The sequence below is a fragment of the Budorcas taxicolor genome, chromosome 11, assembly GCF_023091745.1.
Source record: "Budorcas taxicolor isolate Tak-1 chromosome 11, Takin1.1, whole genome shotgun sequence".
NCBI lineage: Eukaryota > Metazoa > Chordata > Mammalia > Artiodactyla > Bovidae > Budorcas > Budorcas taxicolor.
In genome coordinates this window covers 43,699,728-43,725,068 of record NC_068920.1, presented here as the reverse complement: position 1 = coordinate 43,725,068, position 25,341 = coordinate 43,699,728, and the positions used below count along the sequence as shown (strand labels likewise).

At 51.0% G+C, this 25,341-nt stretch overlaps 1 protein-coding gene across 1 annotated transcript in view; it reads left to right on the top strand.

Annotated features, from left to right (window-relative positions):
• The window catches only part of LOC128055909 (transcription initiation factor TFIID subunit 8), a 90,674-nt gene extending 73,710 nt beyond the window's left edge, over nt 1–16,964 (top strand). The window contains exon 8 of the mRNA XM_052648489.1: nt 16,572–16,964. Coding sequence (XP_052504449.1) covers nt 16,572–16,901 — 330 coding nt within the window. The 3' untranslated portion in view covers nt 16,902–16,964. The remainder of the gene's footprint in view (nt 1–16,571) is intronic.
• Nucleotides 16,965–25,341: the final 8,377 nt, after the last annotated feature.

The window sequence follows — 25,341 nt, the reverse complement described above, 5'->3', positions numbered from 1 at the left end:
CCCACCAGGCTCCTCCGTCCATGGGATTTTCCAGGCAAGAGTACTGGAGTGGGGTGCCATCGCCTACTCCTTCACCCTCTAAGTGAATGTAATTTTTAAAAACTTCTGGTGGGTCAAGCCCACGGAGGTTCAGTTCATTCTCCAGGGAGTTGAGCTGTGCATCTTTAAGATGCTTCAGGTGCACCTTAAGACGCTATTCTAGCTCGGCCAGGGCGTGGCCTTCCACCAGGGGAGGTCCCATCAGATGAGGACCTGAGACACTGTGCGGAAGATTCAGAGAGTTAGGCCATGGGGGTGGGGTGGGGAGGTTAGATTTGAATGCTTTCAGGGGACCATGTAGAAGGCTAGTGTGTGTGTGGAGGGTGGTATTCGAGTCACAGAGTCGAAGTGCTTCCCTTGAGCTACTCCATCATAACCCCCAGCTGCATTTCCCCTCTTTCTCCCAGACAGTTGGAATGGCGCCCCTCTTTTACCACAAACTTTCCCCTCCAAACTTTTCATTTTGAAAACACTGAAACAGTAAAATGACCACCTGCATGCACACACACACTTCATTTTCATTTTGCTGACGGTTCATAGGTGTGGGTATGGCACATCTCCCCACCCTGACCACTACTTCAGTATCCATTGCCTAAGATTAAGGACATTCTCCTTAATGACCACAATGCAGTTATCACACACCAGAAATTTAACATCAATCGATACACTATGAATATATAAAGTATACTCCCCATTAAAAATTTCCCAATTATCCCCCAAGGTGTCATTTTAGTTTTTTGTTTTTTTTTTTCCCAACCTGCAATTCAATCAGGATTCACACACTGTGGGACTTCCCTGGTGGTCCATTGGCTAAGACTTCCTGCTCCCAGTGCAGGGGGGCCCAGGTTCAATTCTTGTTCAGGGAACTTAATTCCACAAGCCGCAACTAAGAGTTTGCGTGCCAGAACTAAAATGTCCTACATTCCGAAACGAAGATCCCTCATGCCGCAACTAAGACCTGGCACAGCCAAATAATTTTTTTTTTAAAGACTCACCCATTGCATTTGCTGGTCATATTTGTTTAATCTCGTAATTTAGGGCAATCCTCTGCTTTTGTTTTTCATGACAGTGGCATTTTTGAAAAGTCCACTCCAGTGTCAAGGGACAGGATGAGAGGGGCCCTCAGTCATCGTTTTCCCACCAAGAGAGGAGGGATTGAGGAACAAATTGGGGGACAGAGCATCTTTAAAGACAGTGTTCCCCAAATGTTTTTGATTGATGACATGTCTGTGGTCAACCTTGTCCTACCCCACCCACTCCCAGGGCACTGCAGGAGCCAGTTCCTGTTCAGAGTATTTGTGGAGGCTTCCCAGTTGCCTGTTGCCGTGCTGAAGGTTTGAGGTAACTGGAGCTAGAAGATAGTTATAGAAGTCTTATTTCTACCTTGCAGGGTCTTGAGGTCTCATCAGGGAACTGGGTTTACATGATTCAAGGTGGCAGACCACGATGACTTAAGTACAGAACAGTGACTGCTGCCAGTGATCCATACACAGCAGGAATTCAGAGGAGGGGAGAATAGCATGAGGTCCAGGAAGGCTTCTTGGAAGAACTGAGGCTTGAGCTGGCCTCTGAAGGATGACAAGGATGTTGACAGAGACTGGAGGGGCATCCACACATACCCACAGGATCCGCCCCACCACCCCCACCTCTGCATCATGGCTCCTCCCACTGGCCACTTGGGAAGGGTGCAAGGGGACTCCTGATACCGCATCCTGCCCTAGACATCATCACAACCCAGTCAAGTGCTGCAGATACTCAGGCACGAGATAGGGGCTTCCTTCTTGGAGACCTCCCGCCTTGGGTAGCTCCTAGGCTCTTACACCCTGAACTATCCCCAGGAGAGTCACCATCCAGCAATTCCATTCATACGCAACTTCCACCATATAAATAATATTCTTGTTTTTAAGTATTTATTTATTTAGCTGCAGCGGGTCTTAGTTGTGGCATGTGAATCTCGTTCCCTGACCAGGGATTGAACCTGAGCCCCCTGCATTGGGAGCTCGGAGTCTTAGCCACTAGACCACCAGGGAAGTTCCTATAAATAATCTTGAGAACATCTGTGTGCCCAGCTCTGGACTATGAAGGATCCAGAGAAATCAGAGACATGGTTCCTGAGTTCAAGTGGCTTTAGTCTATTTGGGGAGACAGTGAGAGACACGTGGAGAGGTAAAGGGCGGGGAGGTAAGTGAACAGGGGGAGACTAACAATGGGATTAACAGAGATTCAGAGTAGGAGAAAACAGGGTGGGCTGGAGGATCTGAGGAGGGCAGGCAGGAAGGGCAAAGACCTCTGCAAGGGCTCAGGGTGGTGGAACTAGGAACTGGGAGATGAAAGAGAGGTCACAGCAAGGTCAGCCAGGGTGTGACGGGCTTAAAAAGGCAGAAACAACCCAGATTGTCCAGTTAAAGATGACTGGTTAAATAAATGATGGCATAATCACACAATGGAATAATCATGCAACTCTAAAAATGAGTGAGTCAGCCAACTGTGTCCAGTTTTCTACCAGATAAACTGATAAACTGTTGACAAAACCATGTGTGTGTGTGTGTGTGTGTGTGTGTGTGTGTTACCGTTTGGGGCAGGATAGGTAGCTCAGACGATAAAGCGTCTGTCTGCAGGGCAGGAGACCCGGGTTCCATCCCTGGGTTGGGAAGATCCCCTGGAGAAGGAAATGGCAACCCACTCTAGTACTCTTGCCGGGAAAATCCCATGGACGGCAGAGCCTGATAGGCTACCCTCCATGGGGTCACAAAGAGTCGGACACGACTGAGCGGACTTCACTTTCACTATGTATAATCTTATTTGCTTGTATTGGCACAGAGACACTAAGGAAAGATAACCTAAGAAACTAGTAAAAGTGGTTACTAGGGGGACGTGGTGGGAACAGGGCAAAGAGAGTGGGAGGGAGAATTCTCACTGAATGCTGTTTTACACTTTCTAATTTTCAAACCGTGGGAAATATATTTGCTGTTAAAAAATAAAAAATAACTCGGCAGGAGAGTTTAGTTTAGAAGCACCATGGGGCTTCCCTGGTAGCTCAGTGGTAAAGAATCTGCCCGCAAATCGGGAGACTCAGGTTGATCCCTGGGTTGGAAAGATCCCCTGGAGAAGGAAATGGCAACCCACTCCAGTATTCTTGCCTGGGAAATCCCACGGACAGAGGGGCCAGGCAGGCTACAGTCCATGGGATCACAAAAGAGTCAGACATGACTTAGTAACTGAACAACAACAAATGGACCCACCACAAACCAGCCTCTGCATCACCTGGGATTTTACTAGAAATATAGGATCTCTGGCTCCACTCCAGATGTTGAGCAACCTCTCAAGATGTCCACTTGCTCATCTGTAAAATTAGATGTTAATTTAAAATCATTATGAGATTCAGTGAGCTGTTGCATTAAGGTACCCAGCAGAAGATCTGCAGTATATTTTTTTGAGAGTGTAATTTAAGCAGTTTTTTTAAAAAAAATTCTATTGCAGTATAGTTGATTTAAAATGTTGTTAGTTTCTGCTGTACTGCAAAATGAGTAAGTTATATAACAAGACTCCCAGGTAAGTCAGGAGCATGTTATAGTTTGAGAAGTTCAGGCTTAGAGTTGGTGGTTACCAGGTGATGGAGCAGGCAAGGGTAACTGGTGGTAACAGCTGTTTGTAAGGATCTTTAGCAGCTGGATGAAAGACCAGGAGAAGGAGAAAGAGTAGGCTGAGGGACTATGGGAGGCTGTGTAATTGATCAGTTATTTGCTTAATCATTTGGTTAATTGACATAAGCAGGAGGGGATTTGGACACGTGTGCTGGGGATAGAAAATGAAAAAGTTGTTAGTTTGTGGGACACTTCTTAGGAAGAAGGGAAGGGCATGGTTAACAGCTTGCATATGGGGAGATGAAAACAACTCTGAGCTCGCTTCCTCATCTGTAACATGGGAGTAATAACAGTACCCTCTCTGCGGGTCATTAGGAAGATTAAGTAAGATAACGATGTGAAGTGCCAGCACAGGGCCTGGCACCCAGGGGCCGCTCCTCAAGTGTTCGCTCATTTCCTCCCCTTCTGGTCCCTTTGCCTTAGGGGTTAGCCTTGGTTGGGGGTGGAGGAAAGGGGGGAACCAGGGTGACGCATGAACACCCAGAAGGGCTTGAGGCCGTAGAGTAGACAGCAGGGCTCTCCCTGCCCCCTACCCCCACATTCTACCCAGATTCCTTTTCCATGTTGGTGCGTGGAGAGGTGGGGGCCCATTTCTGACAACTTTAGAGGCTGGGTTCCCTGGGGCAGGCTCGGGGCTTGATTCTCTGTCCAGCTCAGCCCCCTGTTGTAGCCCCACTCCATCTAATGATGACATCTCACACCTGGTCCCCCAGGAAAAGAAACAGCCAAATAACAGGCTCCCCTCCAAACAGCCAAAAGCCCAATCCTGTAATTAAATCTTGGCTTGGCAGTTACTTAGTCACCTCCAAGAGCCGACTTTCCTGGCCAGTTCTGGAATGTGGGGTGGGATGGGGGCCCGGTAGGTGCAGTCTCCCCAGAGACCCAGCCGGGCCTTTGTCAAAGTGGTGGTCTCCCCTCCAACAAAGCCAAATGCTCCTGGCTGCGGGAGTGCACTCTGAGTGCGGGAAGGGCAGGCTGAGAGACACCAAGAGTCACCTCATCCCCACCCCAGGTCTCTGTGGTGAGCTCTGCAAGGGCAAAAGTCAAAACTCCCATCATGCCAATTCCCATATCCACTGAGCTGTGGATCACCTCGTCCCACCACTGCTCCAGGTTGGAGATGCCTTCTACCAGACCAGCTCCTGACACTGTTCCCTTCAGCCTGCAGGGTGGAGTGGGCTTCAGTCTCCACCCACCCCCTCTCCCAACCCCAGCCTTCCTCTGGGCTGGGCAGGTGCCAGGAAATGTGGTCAGGCTAAGAGGAAGCCTGGCTAACGTGGACTCCTAAATCCTGAGAAGGTGGTCAAGGTCAGTACCTGGTGCCTGAGAGTATGAAGATCCAAGATCCAGCCCTGAGTGGGAAGTGGTATGTTTGAGGGTGCTGGGAAGGGATGCATTTCCCTTGGTAACCGTGGGCTCTTTGGGTGGGACCATGGCAGGATGAGAAAGATCCTTGCTGGGGAATAGGTTTAAATCCTGACTCTGTTGTTTAGAAAGGGTGTGACCTTGGCTGAGATACCACCTCTCTGAGCCTCAGTTTGTTCATCTGTAAAACAGGGGCTATTAATGTAGGTGGTTATGAGACTCAATGAGATAGAGAGTTAAAATACCCAGCAGAGTCTGACTCATGGTGGGTACTTAGTACCTGCATGCTCTCACCCCAGTTCCCTGCCTTGACTTTGGGCATGGACATGCTGAACAGAACAGACAGAACAGAGGCCTTGAGAGGCTGCACGAGAGCAGTACCCATTCAACAAAGAACCTCAAGAAGGAAAATTCCATGGGGGCCTAGGAGACAGGGCGGGGTAGGTGTTTACAAGGTTAGGTTCAAAAGCCAGACAAAAATATTCCATTGTAAAACACATCCTACCATCTGAAATCATGTGTGTATATTAAAAAAAGGGAGATTATTTAGTACAAAAACAAAAACCCAAATCTCATGTAGATTGTGACTATAGGTAGATAAGGTGTATTTGTGAATGAACAGCCAGGGGTTTGCAGGGACCAAGACTGTGGAGCTGACTGGGAGTATGGGGGTAGTTGGGGCAGCGAGCAGGTGGGGAGTGCTAGGATGACAGGTGGGGCTTTTACTTTTCAGTAATGTCCTTTGTTGGCAGATCATTTGTCTTAACTTGAAATTCTACAAATAATAAAGAACACTATTTATTTTTTAATATTGGCCACGCGGGTTCTTTGTTACGGTGAGAGAGCTTTCTCTAGTTGTGGCTCACAGGTGCCCTAGTTGGGGTACACGAGCTTAGTTAGATGCCCCACGGCATGTGGGATCTTAGTTTCCCAACCAGGGATCGAATCTGCATTGGAAGGCAGATTTTTTTAAACCACTGAACCACCAGAGAAGTCCCAAAGAACATAGTTTAGCATGGAATGTATTTTTCCTTTTTTTAAAAAAAGAACACTGGATGGGGGCCAGCATGGAGATGTGGATCTCAGTGCCACTAACCTCCTGTTATGACCAACCTAGACAGCATATTGAAAAGCAGAGACATTGCTTTGCCAACAAAGGTCCATCTAGTCAAGGCTATGGTTTTTCCAGTGGTCATGTATGGATGTGAGAGTTGGACTGTGAAGAAAGCTGAGTGCCAAAGAATTGATGCTTTTGAACTGTGGTGTTGGAGAAGACTCTTGAGAGTCCCTTGGACTGCAAGAAGATCCAGCCAGTCCATCCTAAAGGAGATCAGTCCTGGGTGTTCATTGGAAGGACTGATGCTGAATCTGAAACTCCAATACTTTGGCCACCTCATGCAAAGAGTTGACTCATTGGAAAAGACCCTAATGCTGGCAGGGATTGGGGGCAGGAGGAGAAGGAGACAACAGAGGATGAGATGGCTGGATGGCATCACCGACTCGATGGACGTGAATCTGAGTAAACCCCAGGAATCGGTGATGGACAGGGAGGGCTGGCGTGCTGCGATTCATGGGGTCACAGAGTCAGACACAACTGAGTGACTGAACTGAACTGAACCTCCTGTGAGACCATCCAGGCTTCCTGAGCCTCAGTCTCTCCATCTGTAAAGTGGGATGCTCACGCTCAGTCCCCTAGTCATATACGACTCTGTGACTCCATAGACTGTAGCCCACCAGTCTCCTCTGTCCACGGGATTATCCCGACAAAAATACTGCAGTGGGTTCCATGCCCTGCTCCAGGGGGTCTTCTTGACCCAGGGATCAAAACTGCTTTTCCTGTGGCCCCTGTATTGGCAGGCGGATTCTTTACCACTGAGTCACCTGGCAAGCCCTGTAAAGTCACATGGTGCGCTCCAACACTCAGGTGTAGTTTCCCATCTGATTAATGTGTTCCTTGGCTGGCAGAGTGCAGGCAGAACAGCACACGAGGATCTCTGGTGCCTCTTGTGCAGGGGGCGCTCCGGGGAAAGAGAGGTGAGCACTGGATGCAGGGAGTATTTCCCCAGGGCGTGGCCATCTCCTCTGCACCAGCTCTGTGCTTTGCCTCTAGCCTTCAGGAGCCGTCTCTAGCCTTCAGGATCCGTCCCCTACCCTCTAGGAATCAGCGGAGCCCTGTACACTTTTCACGTGTTCTGAAGACCAACACTTGAATGGGGACCTTGAGCCCTGGGTGTGTTTCTATGCAACCTCTTGTGGGTCCATCTTGTCTCTCCCTCTCTTCCTGAGACCTGAAAGTAATAGCAGCTGCATCTACCATTCACTGAGCATCTTTGCTGTGTGAGGCACAGGGCCAAGTGGACTAGGTGCATTAACCCAATACCATCTTAAAAAAATTTTTTTTCATTTATTTTTTGGCCACACCACATGGCACGTGGGAGCTTAGTTTCCTGACCAGGGATCAAACCCGCGCCCCCAGCAGTGGAAGTGTGGAGTCCTCCTAACCACTGGACCACCAGGGAAGTCCCAACCCACTACCACCAAGCCAGCTCTACAAAGGAAGAGGACAATACGTCCATTTTGTGGATGGAGGGGAAAAGACTTCAAATGACATCTATTGTTTAGTTGCTAAGTCATGTCCAACTCTTTTATGACCCCATGGACTGTAGCTCGCCAGGCTCCTCTGTCCATGGAATTCTCCAGACAAGAATATTGGAATGAGTTGCCACTTCCTTTTCCAGGGGATCTTCCCTGACCCAAGGATCGAACCCGAGTCTCCTGCATTGGCAGGCAGATTCTTTACCAGTGAGTCTTCAGGGAAGCCGCAAATGACACCTACTCATACCCTGTGACCAGTCAATTCTCTGTTAGGAGCAGGCCCCAAAGAAACTTTCACTCTGGTCCATAAAGGCATGTGGATGTGATGTTATTGCCGTGCTGTTTGTGCAGATGGGGAGTAGGAGACACATGGGAGGAAAGGCTTTGGAAGGAAGCAAGGAATGAGGCTTATGCAGCAACACGGATGGATCTTAAAAACAGAAGGTAGAGATCAAAGTAAACAACAGAATGAGATCGAGAACACACAAAACCACTTATGTAAATGAACACTGCCTGCACACAAAACAATATGTATTTTGACAACACATTTGAACAAGAAGATACTTATTAAGAACATTAGAATAGCTGCCTCTGGTGGGCGGGGGTGGAGAGTGTGGTTGGAGACTGGAGATAAAGAGGGAAAATTAATATAACAAGAGAGGAGGACTTCATAGACCAGTGGTGATAAGGCACCTGATATGAGCTGTAAGAATAGCTCAGTTGTTTGTACTTGAAGTCCAACAAAGGAAACTCAAATAAGGATCAGAGAGGTTAAGTAATTTGTGCAAATCACACAGCAGACAAGGAGGAGTGGAAAGAGGATGTTCGAATAAGTAGGCTTCTTAAAGCAAGACGGTAGCAGAACCCTGAAAGCCACATGTCTGCACTGTAACAGCAAAGAGGGCAGGAGGGACAGAGGGACAGAGGACAGGTGTGTGTGGCAAGGGGTGGGGATCTCCTTGGGCTCCACAAGTCAGCCTGACATGTCACCAGCTCTCCCCATCATTCCCAAACACCCACTGAGTGCCGTGGGGTACAGATCACCCTCCTTACCTTCCAGGAATTATGATGAGGAATAAAATGAGCTCATGCTGGGGGTGTGGCAGAGAAGTCAGAAAGAGTGGGCTTCCAGGAGGCAGGACTGACTCAGTGCTGTCTGGGGCTTAGAAACGATAATAACAATATAACTCAGCACTGACCATGCAGCAGGCCCTCCTCCCCACCGTCTTCCAAGCAAGATACCATCTGCCCAGAGCCTTGGAGATCCCAGATCAGAGGCTCCGCCAGGGCTGCCCTTCCTCCCCACTCCTCCCTGCCTGCCTCCCCTCTTGGTCCCTCCCATCCTCTCCAGAAATTAGGGGTCATTACCATTAGGGTGTGAGATCTGAGTACAAGCCATTAACACCCCAACTCCCACTCCGCCTGGGGGCGTCTAAGTCTACACCATACTCAACAGGCAGTGCTGACAGTGCCAGGAAGGAAACTGGGCTGGGCCCAGCCCTGGCCAGTGGGCCGAGGGCAGGAAGTCACCAGCTGTTCTGCCTTCCTCACGCTGGGCCCCCTCCTTTCCTCCTCACTGACCCAGGGAGAAGCTCAGGGCAGTCCGACATGGGGCATTTCTGACACGTTCCTGGAAGTCTGATGTTGCGGAGGTGGGACCCGAAGGAGGTGTGTCGGGGAAGACATCTGGTTTTGAAGATGGCAAGAGGGCAGCCCATTCAGCCACCTACCCCTCAATACAGTTACCCACCCACACATAATAACAGCCAGTTTTATTTGTTTATTTATTTTTTGGTCACATCGTGCATAATGTGGATCTTAGATCCCCAACCAGGGATCGAACTCATGCCCTCTGCGTTGGAAGCACAGAGTTTTAACCACTGGACCAGGAAGTCCAATAATAGCTAGTGTTTATTGAGTGCTTCCTCTGTGCCAGGCACTGTCCTAAGTGCTTTGCCCTACTCTGTTATTAGTAGTTAGGGACCTTTAGTCCAACCATTTTACAGATGAGTAAACAGAAGTACAGAGAGGTCAGTTATTTATACTTGCCCAAGGTTACACAACTAGTAAAATGGTAGAGCCAGGATTCAAGCTCATAAAGTCTGGCTTTGAGCCTGCAGTCTCATCCACTATACAACAACCCACCATCTATCCACATGGACCATCTTCCCATCCACTCACCCGTGGCCACCCCACTTAACCACCTGTCTACTCACTCATCCAGCCATCCCTTCATCTCCTAACCCCTTGTTTGAAGTGGTTTAGGAAAGGGAACAGCAAATACAAAGACTTGGAAAGGAGAGAGCAGGGCATGTTAAGAAAGTAGCTGCTGCACAGAGTGAGGGAAAAGATAGCAAGCGATGAGACTAAGAAGGTGACCAGGGGTCCAATCAGGAGGGTCTGCTCATCCGCCGTCTATCCGCCTACTTGCATCCATCCACCTCCCACTCTGCTCTCCTACTCCTCTGTCCATCCATCCATCCATCCATCCATCCATCCACCCATCCATCCATCCATCCATCCATCTATCCATCCATCCATCCACCCACCCACCCATCCATCCATCCATCCATCCATCCATCCATCCATCCATCCACCCACCCACCCATCCATCCACCCACCCATCCATCCATCCATCCATCCATCCATCCATCCACCTATCCATCCATCCATCCATCCATTCATCCATCCATCCATTCATCCATCATCCTTCATTCCTATTCTTGAGAAGGCAGATAGAGAGGAAGAAAGAGAATAGAGAGTTAGCTGGTTACATTTCTTCCATGCCAGTGATTTCTTGTGACCTTTTGCGGGGCTGGGGGAACATTAGGACTCCCCAAGTTACCTGAATAAACAGAATGATGTCCTCCACTCTCCACTCACCCCACTACCCATAGCTCACCAGTCCTGGGCACCATGGGAAGAAGGGATTGCAGAGTGACTAGGTATTAAGGCTGGAAGAACCATCCAGACCTTGAAGCTTCTGCCCCCAGCCCTGCCCCTGTATCTCCTTAGGAAGACAGAAGGAATTATGTTGTCAAAGAGGTGTCACAATGCCCCCAGCCCCATACAAGTTCTCCTGACTTGGTGTCCCAGTACCCTCCCAAGAGTCCCTGAATACCTCTGGAGCCCTTGGCCGCCAGAAGTTCCATCTCACCACCAAGGAAGGCACTGGTCAAGGATGTTCCAGGTGGGATGACATCATGGTGTAGGAACAGAGCAGCCCAAAGTGGCAAGAAGTTTGATTGACAGGAAGGAGTGTGAAGGCCCCAGGCCAGCCCACCTGTGCAGCTGGGAGCTGAGGGACTCTTACCAAAGGTTTAGGTGCCAGTGACACTGCCCAACTCCTGTTCCCCAGCTGTGGAGCCGTCCTTGTCTCCCCGGGTTGGGGAGGGCAGGTGACCACCACTCAGCTCCTTTGCTCTCTGCCCTTTCACTTCCCTGAGAGGCTTCCTGGACCGTTAGTTTGCATGGCCCTACCTCCTAGGCACACTTGTGATAAGTAATAATGCTGGTCAACAGTTACTGAGGGCTAAAGACGTCCAGGCGCCTTAAGGAGAGTATCTCATTAACTCATAGTAACCCTATGAGATAGAGTCTCTGTTGTCCTTCGTAGATGGAAAAACAGGCAGAGTGTATGATAAATTACCGGAGAGGCTCCTCTGGGGGTCCGGGGGTTAGGACTCTGAGCTTCCACTGCCGGGCGCACGAGTTCGATCCCTGGCTGGAGGACTAAGATTCTGCACGCTGCGTGGTGTGGCCAAAAATAAATAAATTACCGGAAGAGCAGGTACCCAGTGGGTGGTAAAGGCTTCCTGAGGAAGCCGAGGCTCCCCCAACCTGGCTTTTTCACTGACTCCCTTCAGAGTCCCTGTACCCTCACTGAAGGCAAATAAGTGCTCATAAAGCTTCGAGCATGTGTGACACCTCTGTGTAACTTCTGGATGGGGCTGATGATAATTACCACTTTCTTTTACAGCTCCCACAACTCATGGTGCCCCCTCCACAAGCTGTGCGGTAGATAGCCTTATTAGCCCCATTTTGCAGATGAGGCAAGTCAAGCTCAAAGAGGTTCAGTGACTTGCCCAAGGATGCCCGATCTGTAAGGGCAGAGTCAGGTCCTGAGCTTAGACCTTCAAACTCCAAAGCTCGGGCATATTTCCAGCATCAGGTGCCCTGGGAGGCTTCACCAGCTGCCTCACCCAGTGCTATTTGCATTTTGACAGGGCAGAAGGCCTTCCACAAAAAAGGGAGGTGCAAATGGTGGCATGTCAGGCACAGACTAGGCCAGCAGATGGGCCGGGAGCCAGAAGAGGGGCCTGAAGTATTGAACCTCATCTCACATATGAATCTTGCCTTACTCAGAAAGTGCTGCCCTGAAGTCTCCCTCTTCCCCATTCTCGGTCCGGGTATAAGGGACAGATGTACACATAATATATCTGAAAAGCCTGGGTGGGTCTGCCTGCGGGTGTGGGGGTCATGGAAGGAGGGGGTCAGATTCCTTCTTTTGGCTCTTAACTCAAAACCGAAGTGAAAACAGGGGAGTGCGATTCAGCAGGGAGCGAAAGGGCTGGTGGGACCCTCTCCTTGCCCTATAAACTTCATTGCTCCCTGCTGAACGGGAGGACTAGGAGGCTTAAGGCAGCAGAAACCAGATAGGGGAGATGGGGGCCTTCCTTCCACCTCTAAACTCTTTTTCTCCGCCTCAGCATTGTGAGCTGATGGTTCTTCGCTGTGGGAGGGGCGGGGGAGGCCGGTATCCTGCGGGAAGTTTGGCAGCACCCCTGGCCTCTGGACACCAGTAGCACCTCCCAGTTCTGACCACCGAAAATGTCTCCCCGCATTGCCACATGTCCCCCCGGGGTGGGGTGGGGGCGGAAATGCCCCCAGGGGTGAACCACTTCTCTAAATTCACACACACTGTGCATTTGACAGGGAGGACCCGAGAGGGGAGGAGACGGTTAAATGAAACCAGATGTTAACCTGGAAAGTACGTAGTCCGGCCCCTCCCTCCCTCCAGAGCGGCCGTGCTGGGCTGAGCATGGGATGGGGTGTTCTCAGCGTGCGGAGCTTAGTCACCTGGAACCTGGCTGGGCCCCCGGGAGGGGTGGGACGAGGCTGGGGCTGCCCGGCTTCCTCCTCCTCTTCCCATCCGCCGCCTCCTTTCTCTCTTCCTCTTCCCTCGCTCCCCAGTTCCTGTGCGAGCCTCATCCCTGGATGTGCTGGGGGTCCTGGATCGCCCAAGCAGGGTCTCAAGTATAGCAGCAGCAGCAGCGGGGGCATAGCTGACGGGAGACTCGGGGTCTGGGCTGGGGTGGAGTAGGAGAGGAGGATTCAAACCCTGGTTCCTGCACTAACTGGTCACTGGTTGTGCAACTTCTTCAAGATTCTTACACACCTCTCACTAACCATGTGTGCTTAGACCAAGCTTAGAGTCCTCTGAGCCTCAGTTTCTGCATTAGAAAGATAGGAGGCTCCTCCGTCCATGGGGATTCTCCAGACAAGAATACTGGAGTGGGTTGCCATGCCCTCCTCCGGGGGATCTTTCCAACCCAGGGATTGAACCCACGTCTCCTGCATTGCAGGTGGATTCTTTATCGTCTGAGCCACCAGGAAAGCCAGAAAGATGGGAATAACATCTCACAATGGCTCTTTGGGGCTTTCGCAGAGGTCAGTGCTTAGTCACTGGCAGTTGGTAGATTCTCGATCTTATTAGCAAAGAGTGTTGCAAGCCCTTCCCCTTGCAGGAAGAGCCCCCCAAGACAGTTCTGAAAGCACCTGCCTCTGCCACCTCTCACAGCAGCTCCGGAGCCTGAGGGGCAAGGCCCAGGTGGCCAAGAGCTGCTAGGGAGCAGGGACAGGTCGGGGCAGGGTCTCTGCAGTTCCCTGTCTCCACAGGCACAGGCTGAGCCTCCCTGCATGTCAGGAGGACCAGAAGCCCACATCCTTGGATTCGTGCTTAACGTGAAAAGCCCGAGCCGCTTGTGCGCCCCAGGAAAGGAGAATTCTACACCTCCAGGCTCTCAGCCTCAACACTGAGGAAAGAGAAATTGTCATGGACTCTGTAGCACTGATTCTCACCGCCCTTGGAAGGAGCTGGCAATACCGAGAGATGTTCTCAGCTGTCACAATTGGCAGGGGGTGCTACTGGCAGCTAGTGGGCAGAGGCCAGGGCTGATGCTAAGCATCCTTTGACGCGATGCACAGGGCAGCCCCACAGCAGATGTATCCAGCCCAAAGTGCCAACGGGGCCGAGACTGAGAAGCACTGCTCCCCAGGGCTTCATATTTGTGTTCATATGTGTAGTGTCTCTGCCACTTGTACACCCAGAGCCTGGTGCATAAGAGGAGCACAAATGGATGGAACAACTGACGTCACATCCTCAGCTGCGCTGAGAGATAATTCACAGGATAAACCTCACACTCCTGGGGTGTCATCCTGTCTCTGCCAGGTCCAAGGACCCAGAACCAAAACCCAGCATTCAAAACCCCACAGTGTCCCTGCCACACCCGGGACATCAGGCCACCCTCTCTCACCAGCGAGCCTGGGGACTGGGGAGGGGTCGCCCTAGCTGCTCACCTGCCTCCCAGCACATCTAGCAAGGGGCCAGCAAGATGCTGAAATGAGGACAGAAATGCATTGGCAAAAAAAAAAAAAAAAAGAATTGGCAGGCCCCATCCCCACAGTGCTGTGGACACAGCATGTATTGTGGGGTACAGGGGGTGGCCCCTGGAGTCAGCCAGGCCTGGGTTCCCATCACAGCCTAACTCCTCACCAGCCACGTAACCCTAAACTTGGGAATACCCTCCTGACTTCTGTTTTCTCAATTATAAATGAGGCTCATAATGATACCTTCCTTAAAGGGTTAATGTGAGGATTCTCAGAGGAAATCCACTGAAAGAGTTTGGCGCTATGCTCATGGGTAGTGGTGACAAATGATCGTGGATTATCTCTATTCATACCTCATTTCCGGTGTGAGCCCCTCTGTTTGTCATCTGTATCCCAAGGCTGAGCCTGGACAGGTCTGGGAAGGCTGCTGACCGCTTGTGCACCCCTCTCTCCAGGTGAATAGGATGTGGTGCTGACCTCTGAGAGCATGTACATGCTGTTGGGACATTAGCCAGAGCCCGGAAGGACCACTATTTGGCATTAAGATGAGGCAAGCACAGGAGCTAGGGTGCAAAATATGTGAAAGGAAGCACTCACTGTGCCCTTGCATGAGTCTGAATATGAGCCCCTCCTGAAAATGCATAGCCTTGCCTTATTCTAGTCCCAGCCCAGAGAAGGACTACCTCCCAGGAGGAGGGCCTGATGGCACAGAGGATGGTGAGATGGGTGCAGAGGCCACAGCATCTGAGGCTTTCTGGAGGAGGTGCCATGAGAGCTGCTGGTGTGGGAAGATAAGGGGGAATTTTGAAGTGCAATGCTGAGGTCATATATTGCTAGGTGGGAACTTTTCTCTGCCTTGGAAAAAAGCCCTGGGCAAGTGTGAGTTGGGCAAATAATTTATAAATTAAACACAACAGAACGTACATTATGATTTGAGTAGTGGGGGTTTCGTCAGATGGCAGGGGTTCAACTTCCAATAGCTCTACAGCTAGGGGTTTCCTCCCAGTTCCCTGGGGCCTCTGCAGACAGGAAACAGGTCTTCTTGAGAATTGCAGCCTGGGGAAGTGCAAGAGACCTGCCTGACACTCAGGGATCTCAGCCTTTGGGTTGTTCCATCACAGCTGTGAAGATTCCTAGTGAGAGGGCACCCAGGATCTGGGAGACGGTATAGGGGTTCAAAGGTGAGGAAGATGATTCAGTCACAGGGTGGTCAAGGAGGGTGGCAACAGAGGACCAAATAAATGTCAGTACCATGAGATAAAGGCTGCAACAGGGACCTCCTAGGAGGGTGGATCTCCATACCCAATCACCCAAGAGTGGTTATGAGGGGCAGACATTGTTGGGTGGGAGACACAGTCTGTAACAATGAGAAGTGTTCTAAATTAGAACGGGGCTGGCTGGTTGGAAGGCCAATGACCCCTTACTAGAATCCAGTTCTGTTGAACCAATAGTTATTGAGCATTCGCTCAATGTCTTGTTCTGGAGTAAGAGAAGGAATAGGATTTTGGAGGCTATTATGTCAAGGGTAAGGGTGAGAGAGCGCTGCTCTTAAGGGGTTCAGGGCTGAATAAGAAAGAGTATCCCTGATGGGTGGGAGGGAGGGCAGGCTAGTCTCAGGGGACAGCCTGAGCTAAAGTGAGAATGCCTGGAAGGATCAGGTGTGACCAGGAAGTGACAGGCAGACTGGATGGCTGGAACTCAGGTTTTGGGGAAGCCCTGTCTTTCCAGGCTGGGGACTTGGCCTTTATTTTCTGGGCAGCAAAAGATGCTTTGAGGACAAGCCATACATGCTGGCCATTAAAATATTGGGTTGGTCCAAAAGTTCATTCAGGGTTTTCTGTAGGATGTTATGGACTTTGGGGCCAACCAATAGAGAGACTAAATCAGTGTGAAGCGCAAGCTGGGAAAGCAAGAAATAAAGAAACAGGAAGAGTTGGTAGAAAGCTGGAGTCACCTTGTAGGAGAGAGGATGGAGGCCTGATGGAGGGGTGGAAGAGGCCAGGGAGAGAAGGATGTGGGGGACATTGATGAACAGACCGGATGCAGAGGGAAGGGGCAGGCGTGGGGTTGGAGATGAACCCCGGGTTCCCAGCCTCTGAGCTGGTCGAGGTCTCCAAGAAGCAAACCAAGGTCTGTAGAAGCAGCTCCGGTGGGGGGACCTTGAAGGCTTTCTCCTGCCTGCAAGTGTCTAGCTCCAGGGCCAGCAGAGCTGGGCTCCAGGGGTAGCTCTGTGGGCCTCTCAGCAGTGCCCCTGCCCCCTCCCTCCTGCCCTTGGCCTTTGCAAAGTCCCCAGCTCTCCCCTTCTTTCCTTCCTCGCAGGACTCACAGAAATCCTCAGTACCCAGTCATGGGCCGAAGACACCATCAGGCCAAAAGGTGAAGGCTCCACACCGTCCCCTGTCCTTGTCGTGGAAGCAGGACCGTGAGCAGACTCTGGCGGCAGCCTATGTGCCAGTGGTGGTGGACCCCAGAGGGCAGAACCCAGACAAGCTCAGGTTCAATTTCTACACCTCCCAGTACTCCAACTCCCTGAACCCCTTCTACACCTTGCAGAAGCCCACTTGCGGCTACCTGTACCGCCGGGACACCGACCACACCCGCAAGCGCTTCGACGTGCCTCCTGCCAACCTGGTCTTGTGGCGCTCATAGGCTGGTGCCAGTCGGAAGCCCCCCACCCTACACCCTCACGCCCACAATGCTGGGTCCCCAAGGGGAAGGGCTGCTTCCTCCCGGAGGAGCAGAAAGTGCCTGGGCTAGGACGGCTGTGCCTTGCCCACTGTCAACAATGGCAAAGGGAGGTCTCGCTTTTCAGCAGCAATTAAAGTTTCTTCTTCCTTTCCCTGGTATCTGAATGGGTGGCTATGGATGGGTAAACTGAGGCCACAGGGGTGCTGTAAGCAGGATTATGGCCAGAGGTGCCTGAAGACTTGGAAGGACCTGATTCTCATCAGCTCACCCCAAGAGTAACCCCAACTCCCCTGCAGAGCCTGAGTCCCAAGCAAAGCTCATGCTGGCCACACTCTGCCTGTGGTCCCAGTTTGGCAACCTCTCCAAAAAGAGCTACATCAATCGACCGTGACCTGGGGTTGGAGCAGCCACTGGGGAAGGGGGACGTCCTGCAGGGAGTGAACCTGATCTCCAGGGAGCCTCCTCTCTAGCTCCTAGTTTTACGTAAAACTGCCTCTTCTAACTGGTGGGTTTTTTGGTGAGGGATGGACTTCCCATCTCAAGTCTCCCCTCTGGTCCAGCAGAGCTGATGCTGAGTTTAGTTAGGCTCATGGGCCGTGGTTCACGGAGAAGGAGAGTAAAAGCAGAGTGCGCTTGACTCCTAGCCAGAGAGAGTCCTTGGTCACTGCCACCCAAGGCTGGATCCAATGGCCTGCTGGCGCCAGCTCACACTGGCCTGTGAGAGCTGGCAGTGGGCAGCTCCCAACTCCACAATCAGTGACTTCATGTTGGTAGCTTGAAACCAGTGCAGTGGAAGTATTTACACCCAGGAAACCAGCAAACATCTATAAAACAGGATTTCTTTTTTTCCAGAGAGCCAGTAGTTAAATATTTACCAGCAGACGACTGAGTGATTCCAGCTGGTTTCACTTCTAGGAATCATGTCTTATTGCAGGTAGAATGGTGAATTCAGTGGTGCATGCTTCACTTCTAGGGCACAGGAGACAAGGGGGCTGGTGTGGGATGAAGAGACAGGGTGCTGGGGACCCAGACAAGCAGCCAAAGCACTGGCCAGATTTCCCTGGACACCCTTCTCTGAAAAGAAGATGGCAAGCCAGAGAAAAAGGATGAGAGGGTGTCCTAAATATCACCTAACAGCAAGGGATCCAGGTTTTTCTATGTATTATATTTGAAGTAGGCTGTCTTTCAAATTAGAGGCTTTCCTCAAATGTCTAGTGATCCTTGGCTGGAAGCAGGCTATTTGGCATCTGTATCAAGCCTCTCCTTCCTGGTTGCCATTGTTCATGGAGCCAGTGTGGAAAGGAGCTGCGCAGGGGTCTCACTTTTCATATGCAGACTTTGCCATAACTTCCTGGTTTCCAGAGCAGCCCTTCTCTCTCCTCTCGAGCTATCTCTCGAGGCTAGAGCTTGTCCAGTTCAAGTCTCCAAATAACCTTCCCCCAGGGCCAGGAGGAGAGAGATGACACCTTAAGATGTCCATTCTGCTGCCTTGAGGAAGGCCTCTGGGGAACTAGTTGCTCCTGACACAAACTTCCCACCAGTATCCCTACTTCTTTCCCACCTGTCCTGCACCCCAGCCCGCACGACACCTTCTGTGCCCACCTCCTGAGCTTCCAGAGTCCTGTGGTGAGAATTTAAAATTGTATTTATTTTTAATGTATTTATTTGGCTGCACCAGGTCTCAGCTGCTGCACTAGGGATATTTAGTGGCAGCATGTGAACTCTTAGTCGTGGCACGTGGGATCCAGTTCCCTGACCAGGGATCGAACCCAGCTTGCCTGCATGGGGAGCATGGAGTCTTAGCTAGTGGACCACCAGGGAAGCACGCCCTTCTGCTCTCTGAGCACACTCAGGTTTCAACTTTCCGCACTCTGGTAAGGCACCACTCGTCCAACTGTTTCTCTCGTCCAAAATTTGTATTAGAACCTGTCATCTGCTGTCTTCTTCTTCTTGGCCTCTTTGGATCTGCAGCTTTTGGAAATGAATTGCCATTCCAGTGTGCTTTTCAAAAGAGGCAGAGATAAACGCAAGTTTTTCAGTCTACGCACAACCCGAAGCTGTACCTCCCTACAGTCATCCCACAGACACTGGGTGAACACCTAGCGCATGCTGGGCCCTTGGGCTACAAAGCTGAACAAGAATCACCTCTGAGCCCCCAGACCCTACAACCTCGAGGAGTGGGGGCGGGGCCCGTATCTGCACGCGCTCAACTGACGCCTCCTCCTCGCTCCTGGAGAAGGTCGCCCCCTAGAGGTTCACATTGGTAAAGCGGCCTCCACTGATACTTCTAGGACACCTTGACAGAAGCCAGTCAAGGTGCCAGGTCGGTCTGGGCGGGACACTGTCTGGAGGCCCAGAACCTACGCTCAGGGCTCTGTTGTGTTTCTGTGGAGGTGGCCAGTGGGCAGACGGGCACGTTGGAGCGAGTCAGTCGGGACTGGGATTGCCACCCCTCCCATCCCTTCCAGGCATGGCTTCTATCTCTACACCCCTGCCCACCATGTTCCCTCTCCTTGGCATCATTCAGCCCTGTGGGTGCTCTCTGGTGTGGCATCTGTCCCAGGAAGGAGTCCTGCAGACAGCAGCCTGGGGAGGCCACAGTCCTCTCTCACGCGGCCACAGCATGAGCTGTCCACTGAGACCCTCTGTACTCCTCTCACGTGTTCATGTCTTCCTCCTCCCACGGTCCGTCTCTTCCTCCTCCCACGGTCCGTCTCTTCCTCCTCCCACGGTCCGTCTCTTCCTCCTCCCACGGTCTGTCTCTTCCTCCTCCCACGTATTCATCTCTTCCTGGATGCCTCGCTATGGCGCCCTGTCTCCCTGACCTGGCATCTGTGTCTCTGGGGGAGGGATGGGGAGGACTGCTGGAGCCCCTGAAGAGGGAGAGGCTGGGCTCTGGGGCTGGGGAGCTGTGGATTCCATTCGCACCTCGGGCTGGAGTGAGGGATGGGGCCCCACAGCCAGCTGGAGCAAGCTCCCTGTGGGGGGTTTCCTCAGGCAGAGGGGCCACAGGGAAGGCGCTGGACTCAGGAGCTTATAGATCCTCTAGGTTCATCCAGCCTTTCCCCCAGAGACTTATTTTTTTCCCCAGCAGTGTGGCTTGTGGGAATCTTAGTTTTCTGACCAGGGGAAAGGTTGGCGTGCTGCAGTCCGTGGGGTCACAAAGAGTCGGATAGGACTGAGAGACTGAACTGAACTGACCAGGGATTGAACCCTGGGCCCTTGTCAGTGAAAGTGTGGAGTCCTAACCACTGGACTGCCAAGATGTTCCCTTCCCAGTGATTTGATGACTTAGGCTAAAAGCAAGAATTTAACATGAAAAAACTTTGGTACATCACCACTTAAAAATTCTGTGAACCTGAGAATGTGATTTTTCTGCCCCCCATTCCTCCTGTCTCACATGGAAATAATAACATCCATCCCACAGGACTGTCTTGAGCCTGTTCATCGAGCTTAGCCTGGTATTTAGGATAAAGCATCTGCCTGCAATGCAGGAGACCCGGGTTCGATCCCTGGGTTGGGAAGATCCCCTGGAGAAGGAAATGGCAAACCGTTCCAGTTTTCTTGCCTGGAGAATTCCATGGACAGAGGAGTCCGGCGGGCTACAGTCCACAGGGTCGCAAAGGGTCGGACACGACTGAGTGACTTCACACTCACACTCACAGTCTACGTTAGCTCTCTTGAATCTTTTCTTATCTTATCATTCATTCATTCAATAATGTTTTATTGAACCCCTCCCAGTCAAATGTTACTCTCTAAAAGATAATTGAGCGGGGAGGGTGTAATGAAGGAACTATTCACAGATAAGTGGGCATGGTTAAGGGACTGATGATATGCCCAGAGGGTGGCAACAGAGGGAAGCCCTTCTTACCCCTAAGCCTGAGGGGTAGAGGGATGAGGCTTTGTCATAGGAGCCTGGAGGGAGTTCTAGCAGGAGCTGTAGCTGAAGGTCAAAGAAAACAACCAGGACCCAAACTGTGGCCCAGCAGGGACAGAGGGGAACAGATACCCAGCCTTGGTCTCTTTTCATCCTCCAATCTCCTAGCTGCTGCTGCTAAGTCACTTCAGTCGTGTCTGGCTCTGTGCAACCCCATAGACGGCAGCCCACCAGGCTCCCCTGTCCCTGGGATTCTCCAGGCAAGAACACTGGAGTGGGTTGCCACTTCCTTCTCCAATGCATGAAAGTGAAAAGTGAAAGTGAAGTTGCTCAGTTGTGTCCGACCCTCAGTGACCCCATGGACTGCAGCCTTCCAGGCTCCTCTGTCCATGGGATTTTCCAGGCAAGAGTACTGGAGTGGGATGCCATTGCCTTCTCCAAATCTGCTAGCAGTGCTTCTCAAAGGATGAAGCTAGCTTGAAGTCAGAGGGTCAGGGAGCCCAGGTGATCCAGTCCACAGGTTTCAGCCTCCTGGGGCTCAGAGCAGACCAAGAAAGGTAGAGGAGTGAGGCAGGGGCCAACAGCATAACCAGCACATGACGAAGTGGGATCCATGTGAGCACAAAAGCCACCTCCTCTGTCAAGCCTTCTGAATCTCTGCAGAATTCACCTTCCCCGCCTCAGCACCATGGTACTGGGTGCTGCAGTGTTGTGAAAAAAATGAGGAAGACAGAGGTCTCTACTGGGGAGCTTGCTAGATTCCTGAGGACAGGCTGGTAATAACCAGCTGCTTATAATTCCAGAAAGAAATGAGTGTTCTGTCTATGTTATTGTAAAAGTGTGACTATCATAGACTTTAAAGTGAGCTGTAATGATTTCCACCTGTTGTTCCTGCCTTTGTGCAGTCCCCTCCCTCTGAGTGTGGGTGAGACCTGTGACTTGCTTCTACTCCACAGACTATGGCAAAGGTGATGGGTGTCACTTCCTTGATGAGGTTCCACTATATGAGATTCCATTTTAGCAGATTACAGAGAGGATCTCCTCGCTGACTTGATAAAATAAGCAGCCATGTTGAGGAGTCTATGTAACAAAGAATCGTGGGCAGCTTCTAGAAACTTTGGGCAACTTCTCGGACCTGAGAGTGTCCTCCAGACAATGTCTAGCAGAGAGCTGTGGCTTCAGTCCCACAGTCGCAGGAAACGAGTTCTACCAAAGACCTGGATGAGGTAGAAGTGGATGCTTCAACAGTCAAGCCTTCAGATAAAAACATAGCCCAGATGGTACCTTGATTCCAGCCTTGTGAAATCCTGGGCAGAGGACCCCGTTGAGCCATGCCTAGACTCCTGGTCCACAGAAGCTGTGAGATAACAAATGTGCATGGTTTGAAGCTGACGACTTTGTGGGTAATTTGTTATGCAATGTAGAAAACTAATAGAACACATAAGCAAGATGTCAGAGTGCTGAGGCAGGGAAGGTGAATTCTGCAGAGATTCAGAAGGCTTGACAGAGGAGGTGGCTTTTGTGCTCACACGTGAAGAGTGAGGAGGATGTAAGCAGAGATGGAAAGATGAGCTGTCACCTCCTCCTTGACCTCTTCATTTCAAACCCTGGGCCTGAGAGGACTCTGCAAGGACATGAATCCTAGCCTGGGTCCCAAGCAAAATAAAGGGAGGAGCCCTCTCTGCCCTCTCACCCCCAGAAAAAACCATGCTCCGGAGAACTTGATCAAAGCAGGCAGATCCCAGTGTCCCCCTCCCCTGCAATGCACCTTAAGTCAATCGTTTTAGGTGAAAGAGAAGTAAAACAGTCCCATTTGATTCTTTTTTCAAAAATGGTTATCTTCTGTTTATGTGAGCAACATATGTACATTATGAACTGTTATTTTTAAAATTTTTATTTATTTTAAAAAATAAATAAGCCTGCTGGCTTTGCAGCATGGCTTGCAGGATCTTAGTTCCCCGACCAGGAATTGAACCTTGGCCCTAGGCAATGAAGACACCGAGTTCTAACCATTGAACTGCTGGGGAATTCCCATGAACCATTTCTTGAGATGCAGATTTTTTTTTAAAAAAACAAAGATTGAAAAATCACTGGTGATCTCAGAGATGACCCTGTTAACATTTTGGTGGTTTCCTTCTCATTGTAGGTATCATGTTCACAAGTGACAAGGACAAGAGTATTGGCATCACTCTGGTCTCAGTCTTTCTCTCTGGTCTTCTAAAGGGGCATTCTTAACTCAGGTCCTTTGGATGAACTTTCTCAGGATAACAGGCAAAAAGAGCTAGAGAACTGGAAAGGAGACCATCTTGTGGATAATGGAAAGGAAGAAAACTGCTCCCTGGGGGAAAACCAGATCTGAGAAGGCAGACAGACCTGGTCCAGAGCACAGCACATAGCCCCCCACCCCATCCCATCCTCAGTTATATCTGGCAGATGTCTGTAGATCAGGGCCAGAGAAACAGCCCCCAGAGGTTCCTCTGTTCTCAGGGAGCTTTGTCTCATTCCATCTGAAGCATCTTGGTCAAGGAGGGAAATCTCTCCCTAGGTGCTTCCGGTGGTTCCTCTGTTCCCTGAGCTGTTGGAAGGGGGTGTCCGCCTGAGAGAGGGCTTCTAGGACTGAGCAATATTCAGGGGCACAGACCCCATCACTCCAGGCTCCTCCCTCCACCCAGCCAGTGCTCACAGCCCGTGGATACACAGGACGGGGCCCTGATGGCTGGAAGACTGTGACTGCCCTTCTTTGTTGAGCTGGGCCATATCCCTGAGCTGACCTCTCCAGGCCCAGTTCCTTCTGTCTGGTTCTTAGGAAGGGATCTTAGGATGACAGCCTGACTCTTCCCACAAAACTGTATAAGAACTACCATCTTCCTGGTGCTTCCATCCTCAAATTGCCTCTGAGGGTTCTAGTTTGCTTTTTAAAAAAATATATATATATATATGTTTTTGATGTGGACCATTTTAAAAGTCTTCATTGCATTTGTTACAGTATCACTTCTGTTTGACGTTTTGATTTTTTGGCCGTGAGGCATGTGGGATCTTAGCTCCCTAAGCAGGAATCAAACCCACGGATCTAACCTGCACCCCCTTTATTGGAAGGCGAAGTCTTAACCACTGGCCTGTCAGGGAAGCCTCCTCTAGTCTACTTTTAATTTAAATGAAGAGAGGGTGGCCCATGTAGCAGATGAGAGAAGCAAACAGGGAAGGGACAGGACAGAGCTAGGGCTTAAGTGCACTTGAATGTTGGCTGGGGACTTCTCTGGGGGTCCAGTGGCTAAGAGTCCACGCTTCCCACATGCCACAACCAAGAGTTCGCATGACACAACTAAAGATCCTGTGTGCTGCAACTAAGACCTGGCAGCGCAGCCAAATAAATTAATTTTTAAAAATTATATATATAATAGCCTATGGCCAGAGAGTATCCCACTAGAGATCAGAGGAAGGTGTTACTGCATAGATGGGCTTCTATTCTCAGCCAGGGACGCTTCCAGGACCAGCAGGTAACAGCACACTCATGCACCTGTGTGCCTGCACTCACACACACACATACACACACACATGCCCCAGGCCACTAGGCACACTCTCAGTGTCCCCTCCCCCATGCCCCTGAGTGGTGATGGTGTCAGGTTTAGAGTGAGATGGAGGGCTGAAGTCAAGCCTCCCATGATGGGAAAGATGCAGCTTCCAGGAACATAAGCGTGGTCAAAACAGGACCAGTGTGTGTGTGTGTGTGTGTGTGTGAGGCTATGTGTATTTGTGCAGTTTTATGTAAAAGGGGTTTCCCTCTGACTTCTCTGGTCTCATCTGGGGAGCCCATAAACTCAGCATCACCCAGGCCCTCTCATATATCAACTATCCGTGGTGTGATTGGAACCCCTCTGTCATGATGGCCAAGTGCAGTGCACAGCCTGGGTAACTGTACACAGCAGTCCTCTCAAGGGCCCTCAGCTGGCCCAGCTCTGGAAGAGAGACCAGATCTTTCTCATAGTACCTCAATTCCGTGTCCGAGGACAGGAACCAGAAATACCGAGCACCCATTCAACCCAGGAGAAGGGAGTGGAGGTGGCAGGATCAGAACAGCTGTTGGCTGGCCACCCACTTTGTCCCCATAAGAAGGGATCAGGAGATTGCAAATTGGGTAAGAAAATCCTCTCACCTCCAGCTCAAGACTGTAATCCTGGGCCTCTGGTCCCCTAAGCTTTGTTCTATTTTCGCTCCTCTTCTCAGAGTGAGCAGGTCTCCATTGGCTGCAGGGATTTAGTGGGGACTTTTAACACGTGTTCTCCAGCAGCCCTTGGATCTGGTGTAGCCTTGCACAGCCCCCGTGACCTCCTCTCTTCTGCTTACCTCCTCTAGTCATTTCCCTGCACTTTGGGATTCGTCAGGCTCTTCCTCGCTCAGATCTGGGGAACTCAGGCTTGTGAGCGAGGAGGGCCCAGTGTTAGGAAGCCCAGCCGCGCTGGTGTGGGGACCAGCGGTGAAAAGAACCGGTCCCCCTTGGGCATCAGCCTCCCGCAGGCCTGAGCA